Below are 12,360 nucleotides of genomic sequence, written 5' to 3'. Positions count from 1 at the left end.
ATGTCAGATACTTGATCAGTATAACAAATATTAGTAATTACCAATTCTTGTCTCTAAAGTGAAATTTCAGCTAAAATTTATCCTCAGAGGGGCTGGAGCAATACTACAGTGGGTAGGACACTTGCCTTGCACGAGGCCGACCCGGGTTTGATTCCCAGCATCCGATATGGTCCCCTGAGCACCACCAGGAGTAATTCCTGAGCGTAGAGCCAGGAGTAACCTCTGAGCATCACCGGGTGTGACCCAAAAAGAAAAAAAAAATTATCCTCAGATTATTCAATTTCTGATAAATACGATAGAATAAAAATTTTGGGGGAAGTTTTACTGTGACTTACCTTTATATTATATCCCTATTGCCTGCCACAAAAAAAGGAACGTGATATGGATAGGAAAAAGATTGAGGAACTAATGGAAGAAAACATGACTTTGGAAATGGCACAGAAGCAAAGTATGGATGAATCCTTACATCTTGGCTGGGAGCTGGAACAGATATCCAGAACTAGTGAACTTTCTGAAGGTACTCCGTGTTTTATTTAAATTAATAAATCTCGCTGCATTTATGCTTAAATGTCTGTATATTTTAGTGTAGCTCTTTGTTTTCCTCAGCTAGAGATATCTCAGCTGTCTTTCTAGATATGATATTATAGATTGGTGTTATTTTTCATATTTCTGGTTTGTATCTCCACATATATTACAACTGATTTTTTGAGTCTAATACTCTCAGCACTGTGCTTGGTGGCAATTCCTTGTATCACTTACTTGCTGGTTCCAGGGATTAAAGCAGGGGCTCCTGGGTACAGCCGACCAAAGTTTGATCCCTGGCATTCTATATGGTCCCCCAAGCATTGACAGAAGTAACTCCTAAGTGCAGTGTGAACTCTTGCATTTTGAACTATCTCCTGTAACCCTGTATTAACAGGTTTGCTGTATTCGGACACTATTTTTATTACTATGACAAAAGCTGGAATACCATTTTACTGATGAATTTATAGAAGTATAGCTAACTACTGGTGAAGCAATAAAGTTCTCTTGACTGGTCAGCATGTTCTTTTACTTTAAATAGTAAATAAAACGTTGGAAGGTGTACATATGCTGATACTAACATATTCTGTTGCTATTAGATTCAGGCATGTTACACTTACTTATATTCATCTGATTTAATAATTTCTGTTACCCATTAGCACATTATTCCACATGTATTCCTTCCTCCGAGCAGTTACTTAAGCACCTTTCATGCATAAAATAATATGTCAGACTCTGAGGATATAGTGGAGAGGTGGACATAAATTCTGGAAGCATATATGATCTGGTATTTACAAAATGATTCTATGATTATTTGTCGTATTTATCGCCATTAGGCTCTTGATTTTATACTTAAGAACTTAACTCTAAATTCTGTGAATCCATGTAGAGTCGCCTCATTTAGTAAGTCGTGATATTCAGCTAGTGAATATTCTGAGGTGTATTGATTACTTACATATATGTGTAAATTTTTTATTGTATATCTTGTGAAGTAAGCTATAAAGTAAGCAATTCTAACTTGGTTTCTACTTTTTCTTTGGAGGGGCGGGGTTGTTGTCAGGAACTGAACACAAGTCCTCCACATGTAAGGCACACACAACCATTGACTGACATCCCTGACACTATTTTTTGTTTCTAAAGTAGTTAAAATTATACACATCAACTGTTGAGGCTCTTTAATAATTGTTATATTATTAGCCTCTAGTTAAACATCTTTTATAATTGTTGAAAAGGATGAATTTATTAATGCATCTAAAACTCATATAACAGTACCTCCTTCCTCCCCACCCCCTTCCCATTCTCCTTCCCTTCAGTGTTACCCAGAGATTGCACATTTACCGGCTGTGGTTATTGCATATTTGTAGCTTGGGTGCTCACTGTAGGTTGCACATCATGTTGCGCAGCTCACTGAGATTTGCCCTCCTTTACATGTATCACATGTACTCATTGAGAGTGAAACTTGTAGTTAAAGTATACACGTTATTGTTGTCATGCTCTCTCCAAGGTTCGTTGTGGTTGTCTGTGTGTTTACCAGTACTTCCTGGCCATGGTGTTTGTACATTAAATTAATTGCAGTACTTGCCAGGGGTCACAATTTTTGTGGTACTTACAGACATGTGGCTGCAGTCACAGCCAGCAGAGGTACCAGCTCAAACAGCAGAGCTGCCAGATTACATTTGGCATATGTGGGACTCCACAAAGATTTAAACTTGTGACTCAGATGCTTGCAAGGCAAGTGATATAACTCACTGAATTATTTCTCTGGGTCCTTCATATCTTTTTATGATTGAGAATTTCAACTCTATTATAAAGTGGACCTGGAACTGCTCTCCAGTTATCTGTATCTTTTTCCCTTCTTGAAATAACAATGTTTTATTTATGAATCTTTTATTTTTATATCCTTAAAATATTAAATAAAATACCATTTTTTAAAATAATGCTATTTGATTACTGGAGCACATCATTCTCTGAACTAGAAACCATCTTTTTCTTTCATAAGAATGTCACGTTAAGACTTTTGTCCACTCTGGAGAAGCCTGTGTTCTCTCTTGAATGTGTATCTCTCTATCTTCCCTCTCTCTTTAAATTTCTTTCAGTAAAAAACTAGTTTGCTTTACTAAAATTAAAAAAAAATTCATGTTGAAGTGTACCTAGATTATCTTGGCAAAAAAAGACTACATAGATACTGTTCTTTTTTGTTTTTTTAAATGATGTTGCCCTCAGTAGGTCTTTCAAAAGCAGGTGATACTGCCCTCTAGGGGATATTTGAATGGCCTGAGTGCATTTGGAGAGTAGGGAGTGCTTTCTATTTATTTAAATAAGATAGATTCCCACAGGGTACCGAACAATTTTTTTTTTTTTCTGAAAAGGAGGCAGTAGGTCAAATATGTTTGAGAACCTCTAATATTGATAAAGTATTTTTTAAAATAGCCGATACATAATTTTACATACTTTTTCCTCTCTTGGACCCAATTAGGATTCTCCCCACTCCCCTTAAGCTATCTTCCTTTAATTTTTGAAGCTGAGATATAATATTTTACATAAGTAACCTGTGAATCAGAGAGGTTAAAGTGCCTTGGTTATTGTCAATTGATAATTTATCATGGAACTGAACTCCAATCTTTTTTTTCTTTTTAATTTTTTTGCTTTTTGGGTCACACCCGGTGATGCACAGGGGTTACTCCTGGTTCATGCACTCAGGAATTACTCCTGGCGGTGCTCGGGGGACCATATGGGATACTGGGAATTGAACCTGGGTCGGCCGCGTGCAAGGCAAATGCCCTACCCGCTGTGCTATCACTCCAGCCCCAGAACTCCAATCATGAGTCTAAATTTTGTCCTCTTTTTGCTAAGATGCTTATGTATGTGTTAATAATTTAATATTTCCATTCTATCTATCATGATTTTGGGGGGGGGAATTGGTTGTCGTAGGGTCATACTCAGCAGTGATTGGGACTTAGGACCACTGCTAATACTGCTCAGATGCTATCACGTCTATTCCTGTTGGTGTTCAGAACCTTATACATTCCCAGAGATAGAACCCAGGACCTAGTGCATGTGAAGCATGTGCTATACAACTTTTACCCATGTCCCAGCCCTGTGTCATTATTTTTTATTGTATTTATTTTCTGGGAAGCTTTATAAATTTTTACTGCATCAAATACCAAACAATGTAGTGTATTTATACTTGGTATTCTAAGTTGTAGAGTAAAATTGATTTTACTAATGACATTTTAACTATTATAGCACCACAGAAATCTTTGGGCCATGAGGTAAATGAGCTGACATCAAGTAGATTATTGAAGTTAGAGATGGAAAACCAGAGTTTGACTAAAACTGTAGAAGAGCTTCGGAGTACTATGGATTCTACAGGAGGCAATACTTCCAAAATCCTGAAAATTGAAAAAGAAAATCAGAGACTAAGTAAAAAGGTAAACAAAAATGTTTAATGTAAGATCTTTAAATATAGATAAAGTGATAAATAGTATGGATGTAAAGCATTTCTAGTCTGTAATGTACCCTTAACATTTAACTTATTTGGGTATTTTTTAGTATTTATTAATGCAAAAGAAATGAATTTCTATACTTACCCAGCTTTAGCAATTCAGCCAGTCTTCTACCTTGTGCTTTCTCCCTACAACTCCCAGATAATTTTTAAGTAAATCCTAGACATGGTATCATTTTACCATATATATCTTAGTATATCTGTCTGAAAATAAGAAACAGGGCTAGAGAGATAGTACAATGAGCACACAGCCAACCCGGGTTCTATCTCTAGCACCACTATGTTCCCCTGAACACTGTAAGAAGTGATCCCTGAACGCAAAGCCATGAGTATGCCTTGATTACAGTGCGTATTGCCCCCAAACAAACAGAAACAACAACAACAAAAAGAAAAGAAACAGTTTAAAGCAATGGTAAATTTATAATACTTAAAAATTAATAATTTGGGCTAGGATTTTAATTTCTCCAGTTCTTACGATTTTTAATATCTTATTAAATCTGAATCTAAGTATATTAATACTTGGTTAATATATTTAGATTCATATATTTTATATTAATAGATTTAGACTTGGTTATTAATATAAAATATATTAATATTTGGTCAACTGATATATTCCTAAATAGTTTTTACTCTGTAGGTTTACTCTTGTCCTAACAATGTTTGTCTATTAGACAATTTCCCCAGTCTTTGTTGTTGTTGTTCTTTATCAAAGGGGCACACACAGTAATACTTAGGGGCCAGGGTCACTGTAGGTAGTATTTTGGGGGAAGCGGGAGCTATGCAAGGCTTGTGCTCTGCCACTTTGAGTCATATTCTTGGTCCAAATAATTTTGCTGATTGTGTTCTTGCAATCTAATCTTTTATGTTTAGAACATATTGCATTCTTTTGTCTCCTGTAGGTTTAATCAGGATCAAGTAGTTTTTAGCAATATTTTAAAAAATATTTTAATATTGAGGCACATATTGTCTCTGGTTGTCTCTTCATGGTGGTGTTGTCACTGAAAATGATCTGCTGCTTGAATCTCTTAGTGGTCACAAATCCTGGTAGATACTAATATCCCTTATTAATTAATAGGTGGAATAAATCTGTAAATAATCGGGATAAAACTTTTCTAAAAAAGTATTAGGAGCCAGAGAGTATGGTGAGTAAGGTGCTTGCCTTGCATGCAGTTGATCAGTTTTGATCACTATTTATGGTCTCCCAAGACTGTCAGGAATGATCCTGAGTGCAAAGCCAGAAGTAAACCTTGAGCACAGTCAAGTGTGGCTACAAAATGAAACAAAGGAAACCATAGAAAATATTGAGGCCTGGGCCAAAGATACAGTGCAGGAGGTAAGGCACTTGCTGCCACCTGATTCAATTTCCCAGTACCATGTGTGGTCCTGGAACTCCGATAGGGTTCACTTTTTTTTTTTTTTTTTGGAATTTAAAAACCGTCTATAAATATCAATGTTTATTTATTTTTTTAAATTTATTTATATTTAATTAGAGAATCACCGTGAGGGTACAGTTACAGATTTATACACTTTTGTGCTTATACTTCCCTCATACAAAGTTCGGGAACCCATGCCTTCACCAGTGCCCATTCTCCACCACCAGTAAACCCAGCCTCCCTCCCATCCTCCCCAATCCCATCTCCCCCCACCCCACCCTGCCACTGTGGCAGGGCATTCCCTTCTGTTCTCTCTCTCTAATTAGCTGTTGTGGTTTGCAATAAAGGTGTTGAGTGGCCGCCATGCTCAGTCTCTAGCCCTCATTCAGCCCGCAACTCCCTTCCCCCACATGGCCTTCGACTACATTATGGTTGGTGATCCCTTCTCTGAGTTGCCCTTTCCCCGGAACGTGAGGCCAGCCTCGAAGCCATGGAGTCAACCTCCTGGTACTTATTTCTACAGTTCTTGGGTGTTAGTCTCCCACTCTGTTATTCTATATACCATAGATGAGTGCAATCTTTCTATGTCTGTCTCTCTCTTTCTGACTCATTTCACTCAGCATGAAACTTTTCATGCCCATCCACTTAACTACAAAATTCTTGACCTCCTTTTTTCTAACAGCTGCATAGTATTCCATTGTATAGATGTACCAAAGTTTCCTCAACCAGTCATCCGTTCTGGGGCATTCGGGTTTTTTCCAGATTCTGGCTATTGTAAACAGTGCTGCGATGAACATACATGTGCAGATGTTGTTTCGATTGTACTTTTTTGCCTCTCTGGGATATATTCCCAGCAGTGGTATTGCTGGGTCAAATGGGAATTCAATATCTAATTTTTTGAGAATCGTCCAAATTGTTTTCCAGAAGGGCTGAACCAGTCGGCATTCCCACCAGCAGTGAAGAAGGGTCCCTTTCTCCCCACATCCTCTCCAACAGCGGTTGCTTTTGTTCTTTTGGATGTGTACTAGTCTCTGTGGTGTGAGGTGGTATCTCATGGTTGTTTTGATCTGCATCTCTCTGATGATTAGTGATGCAGAGCACTTTTTCATGTGCCTTTTGGCCATTCGTATTTCTTCCTTGGTAAAGTTTCTGTTCATTTCTTTGCCCCATTTTTTGATGGGGTTGGATGTTTTCTTCTTGTAGAGTTCAACCAGTGCTTTATATACCGTTGATATCAACCCCTTATCTGATGGGTATTGTGTAAATATCCTTTCCCATTCTGTGGATAGTCTTTGTATTCTGGTCACTGTATCTTTTGCGGTGCAGAAGCTTTTTAGTTTAATGTAGTCCCATTTGTTGATCTCTGTTTTTACTAGATTGCTTAGTTCCGTGTCACCTTTGAAGATACCTTTATCTTCAATATCGTGGAGGGTTTTGCCGACCTTGTCTTCAATGTACCTTATGGTTTGTGGTCTAATGTTGAGGTCTTTAATCCATTTTGATCTGACTTTTGTGCATGGTATCAGGTCAAGGTCTAAACCCATTTTTTTGCATGTGGTTGTCCAGTTGTGCCAGCACCGTTTGTTAAAGAGGCTTTCCTTGCTCCACTTCACATCTCTTGCTCCCTTATCAAAGATTAGATGATCATACATTTGGGGTTGTGTGTAGGGATATTCCACCCTGTTCCATTGGTCTACGGCTCTGCCTTTGTTCCAGTACCATGCTGTTTTAATTGTTAGTGCTTTGTAGTAAAGTTTGAGGTTGGGGAGGGTGATGCCTCCCATCATCTTTTTCCCAAGAATTGTTTTAGCTATCCTTGGACGTTTGTTATTCCATATGAATTTTAGGATTGCTTGATCCATTTCTTTGAAGAATGTCATGGGTATACTTATAGGGATCGCATTGAATCTGTATAATGCTTTAGGGAGTATTGCCATTTTGACAACATTGATTCTCCCTATCCACGAGCAGGGTATATGTTTCCATTTCCTCATGTCCTCTTTGATTTCATGGAGTAGCGTTTTGTAGTTTTCTTTGTAAAGGTCTTTTACTTCCTTGGTTAAGCTGATTCCGAGGTACTTGATTTTCTGGGGCACGATTGTGAATGGGATTGCTCTTTTCATGTCCCTTTCCTCTGCCTCATTGTTTGCATATATGAAGGCCATGGATTTTTGGGTATTGATTTTGTAGCCTGCAACTTTACTGTATGAGTCTATTGTTTCTAAGAGTTTCTTAGTAGAGGTTTTAGGCTTCTCTAGATATAGTATCATGTCGTCTGCAAATAGTGAGAGTTTGATTTCTTCCTTTCCTATCTGGATGCCCTTAATCTCTTTTTCTTGTCTAATTGCTATCACAAGTACTTCCAGTACTATATTGAAGAGGAGTGGTGAGAGTGGGCATCCTTGTCTTGTGTCTGATCTCAGAGGAAAGGCGATAGGGTTCACTTTTGAGCACTTCCAGGCTGCCCTACACCTCTCCATTCCCAAAGTATTATGGCTGGGCCAGAGAGGTAGTTTGTGGTAGAACACTAGCCTTGCATATGTGAGGCCCTGGGTTTGATCCCTGACACTAAAAAACAAAAAATACATAAAATCAGTAGTGTTAGGGCCACAGAGATCATCTAAAGGGATGAAGCACATCTTGGCATGCACAAGGTTTCAGGTTCAATCTCCTCCTCTGTGTGGCCACCCAAGCACTGCCAGGTGTAGCACTGATTGACCCCAAGCTCTGCTGGGGAGACTCTTTTCCCAAAGAAACTATTTGCCAGCTCAATATATTCAAAAATTAAATATACATGATGGGAAAGTGGGATTTATTCCAGGATTCAGGAATAGTGCAACATGCGCAAACAATATAAATTACTGTAGGATACATTGGTTTGTCCCTCCCGCTTTGCTGCAGGGAGCTTAGGTATATTGGGTTACTCCCATCACAGTGCTCCCATTCCTCTGTGTTTACTTGTAACTTCTTTCTTTATGCTCTGTTGACTTATAAATATTATTTTTCTCTTCATAGTTTTTCTCTTCATAGTTAATTTAGAGCATTGTCCATTTTGTATGGACACAAGAAGACAGTTAATGCTGTGCTTTTGTAGCTTGGGAGTTAATTGACTCTCAATGATATTTACCTCCTGAACATCTGTTCTCTCAATTTAAGCCTCAGTTTCCCTTCTTAGCACCCTAAAAGCAGGGTACTGACAAAGGACTGGATGGACCCAGGGCAAGCAGTGAGCTATGTGCTACCCTGACATCGAAATGGGCCTGGCCAAAGTGCCATAATACTTAATTATAAGTTAAGAACTTGGTCATGGAAAAATGCTGTCATAATCCAAAAAGTATTAATTAGATTCAGACCCTGCTAGGGTTAGAAATGATTAATCCAGCCTGAGCACTGTAGTCTGAGTCTGTGGAGAGGTGTCCTCAAGGAGTCGCCCTACAAGCTCACTGTATCTCTTACTGTGTCCATACAAGATAACTAATATTAAGAAGTATAATTAAGATGTTAATTAAGATGTTAGTTAAGTTATTGGACTAAGAAAAGAAGAAAAACACCCTAACTGGTATTTTGCCTGTGAGCAAAGGAAGGGCTTTCTTATGTTGATTTTGCTACCAGAGTGTGGTGGCTACCCCCAGTATTGGGAGTTGGAGAGACAGTAGAAGAGACAGGGCACCAATGTGGAGCATGGAGAGACTAATAAGGGGGACAAAGGAAGAAGAATGTAGGGGAAGAATGAAGAAATGGGCGGGTGGAGAGATGAGAGACGAAGCTGCAAGAGGGAGTATGGAGAGATGAGCGGGAGAGGCAGGAGGTGACAGGAATTAGGGGCAGTGTGAGACTAGAATGGGGAGCCTAGTGAGACTGGAACAGGTGTGTGGGGAGAATGGAATAAATGGTAACTGATCACTGGCATGGCCCTTGTTTCCTCCTTTCCATGCACGGGCAGCCTCAGCTGGGGGAGCAGCCCAAGAACACAGAACCCGGGCAGCAAGAGAGAGAGCCATTGGGGCTTCCTCTTGCCACCCAGAGATTATACAAAATACCACGTCAAGAAAAGGAAAGATAAAGTCCATAAGATTATGTCAGTAGACTCAGAAAGCTGTTGGCAGGAGTGAGCATCCATTGATGATAAATAATAAACTCAACAAAATGGAGATAGGAATATATCTTAAAATGGCAAAGACCATATCTGACAAACCCAAAGCTAACATATGGTGGAAAAAGGAAAGCTTTTCCTCTGACACAAAACAAGATTTTCTATCCTCTACATTATATTTCAACATTAGAAAAATCATTTTTTATAAAATTATTTTATAAAAATTTTATAATAGTACAGCGGGTAGGGCGTTTGTCTTGCACGCAGCCAACCCAAGTTTAATTCCTCCATCCTTCTCGGAGAGCCCAAGCTACCTGGAGTATCTCATCCCCAGGGCAGAGCCTGGCAAGCTACCCGTGGCATATTCAATATGCCAAAAACAGTAACAGCAAGTCTCACAATGGAGATGTTACTGGTGCCTGCTCGAGCAAACCGATGAGCAACGGGATGACGGTGATACAGTGAATATGACCACATTATTCATAACGTTATACAAATCCAGTGCAAACCCTATCAAAATGCATTGGCATAGAACAATTTCCACTAAAAATTTAAAAATCCTTGAATTTTTAAATTCAAAGCTAAAGCCATTCTGGTAGATGGATATCAGTACTTAGATAGTAGGTGTAGGTAGTAAGTCTTGAAGAGGTGTGAAATTGTATGCCTGCAATACAGTCTTGTAAACTAATGTTAACTCAATAAAAACTCGCATATTAGGGTCCAGAGAGATAGTACAGTGGCCAACTCAGGTTCAATCCTTGATGTCCCATATTGTTCCCCCTAAGCACTATTAGGAGTGATCCCTGAGCACAGAGCAAGGAGCAATCCCTGAACACAATTGGGTATGGCCTGAAAACAAACAAAAATTGAACAAAAATTTTATTTTAAAATTTGACTTTCGGGGGGCTGGAGCAATAGCACAGCGGGTAGGGCATTTACCTTGCACACGGCCAACCCGGGTTCAATTGCCAGCATCCCATATGGTCCCCTGAGCACTGCCAGGATTAATTCCTGAGTGCAGAGCCAGGAGTAACTCCTGTGCATCGCCAGGTGTGACCCAAAATAGCAAAAAAAAATAATAATAATTTGACTTTCAGGGCCAGAGTAAGAGTACAACAGGTAGGGTGTTTGCATTGCATGTAGCCTACCTGTGTTTGATCTCAGCATTCCATATGGTCCCATGAGCACTGCCAGGAGTAATTCCTCAGTGCAGAGCCAGGAATAACCTCTGAGCAATGCTGGGTGTGACCACCCCTCAAAAAATAAAAAAATAAATAAATAAATAAAATTAGACTTTTACAAAGCCTACGCTTGATACTTTTATTGCATGGTTAAGAGCCACTCTGTCTCCGAGCCAGAGTGATCATATAGTGGGGAAGACATTTTCCTTGCATGAGACCCATCCGGGTTAGATCCCCCAGCCTCCCGTATGGCCCTCTGAGCAATGTCAGGAATAGGCCCTGAACACAGAACCAGGAGTAATGCCTGATCACTGCCAGCTGTGGAGCCCTCCCTCAACTCCCTCCCCCCTAAGAAAGAGTTGCTCAGTCTGAGCAGAATGCTTTACTGTACAGAGATGAGTTTTATTGATAATTTTTGAAGTGGTAGTTAAACGGTCACTGACTAATTGAGACAAGTGATACACGTAAAACATCATATAACCTAATGACTCCAAAACAAAAAGAAACGTCTTATGTTTATAATGAGCCCCAGGGTTTAGAATATGCCCACCTAAAAGCAGAAGTGGCTGTTGCTGTGACACCAGGCCTGTCCCTCCCTGGACTGCTAAAAGTCTACATTTCCTAGCTTGGCTGAAGGGTAGAATTTCTGTTCTTCACAAAGTGATTTCATTGTTCACTATTTTCTTTTTTTTTCTTCTTAATTCTTGATTTTCTGGATTTGACATACCTAATTGTACAATGTGCTATATATTGTAAATCGTACAATGTGCAGTAGCATGGTGGATAAGGCGTTTGTCTTGCACACAGCCCACCTGGGTTCGATTTCCCCGTCCTTTTCAGAGAGCCCGGCAAGCTACCAAGAGTATCCCGCCCTCACAACAGAGCCTGGCAAGCTACCCATGGCGTATTCGATATGCCAAAAACAGTAACAAGTCTCACAATGGAGATGTTACTGGTGCCTGCTCAAGCAAATTGAGGAACAGCGGGATGACAGTGCTACAGTGCTACATACTTGATACTTAGGAAAGTCACTGTCACTGTCATCCCATTGTCATCAATTTGCTTGAGCAAGCACCAGTAACATCTCCATTGTGAGACTACTTGTTACTGTTTTTGGCATATCGAATACGCCACGGGTAGCTTGCCAGGCTCTGCCGTGCCGGCGAGATACTCTCGGTAGCTTGCCAGGCTCTCTGAGAGGAGCAGAGGAATCAAACCTGGGTCGGCCGCGTGGAAGGCAAACATCCTACCCACTGTGCTATCGCTCCAGCCCGCTTAGAAAAGTATATGCTAGAAATTGTTTATCTTAGCGTATTTTTCATTGACATAAAGATTCTGTCACTGTCATTGTGATCCCGTTGCTCATCGATTTGCACGAGTGGGCACCAGTAACTTCTCCATCGTGAAACTTCTTGTTACTGTTTTTGGCATATCAAGTACGCCTCAAGTAGCTTTCCAGGCTCTGCTGTGCGGACGAGATACTCTTGGTAGCTTGCTGGGCTCTCCAAGAGAGGCAGAGGAATCGACATAAAGATTAAAAAAAGTAAAACTATTAAAATTCTTAGCGCTTCACTATTGGTTGTCCTTTCTAAAAAGAAACTCTTAGTTTTGGTGTTTTTTTTGGGGGGGAAGCGGGGGCACACACAGCAGTGCTCAGGGTTTATAACTGGCTCAGTGCTCAGGGAT

General features: G+C 39.8%; 1 protein-coding gene across 8 annotated transcripts in view; it reads left to right on the top strand.

The window, feature by feature from the left end:
- The window catches only part of CCDC88A (coiled-coil domain containing 88A), a 140,099-nt gene that overhangs the window by 74,140 nt on the left and 53,599 nt on the right, over positions 1–12,360 (top strand). For all 8 annotated transcript variants that reach the window (XM_055119705.1, XM_055119703.1, XM_055119704.1 and 5 more), the window contains exons 12-13: positions 373–517; positions 3,769–3,953. In XM_055119705.1, the coding sequence (XP_054975680.1) occupies positions 373–517; positions 3,769–3,953 (330 nt within the window). The remainder of the gene's footprint in view (positions 1–372; positions 518–3,768; positions 3,954–12,360) is intronic.

Source organism: Sorex araneus, chromosome X, assembly GCF_027595985.1.
Source record: "Sorex araneus isolate mSorAra2 chromosome X, mSorAra2.pri, whole genome shotgun sequence".
Lineage (NCBI taxonomy): Eukaryota > Metazoa > Chordata > Mammalia > Eulipotyphla > Soricidae > Sorex > Sorex araneus.
The sequence above is the reverse complement of the archived record's forward strand: the minus strand, read 5'-3'. Positions and strand labels throughout refer to the sequence as shown.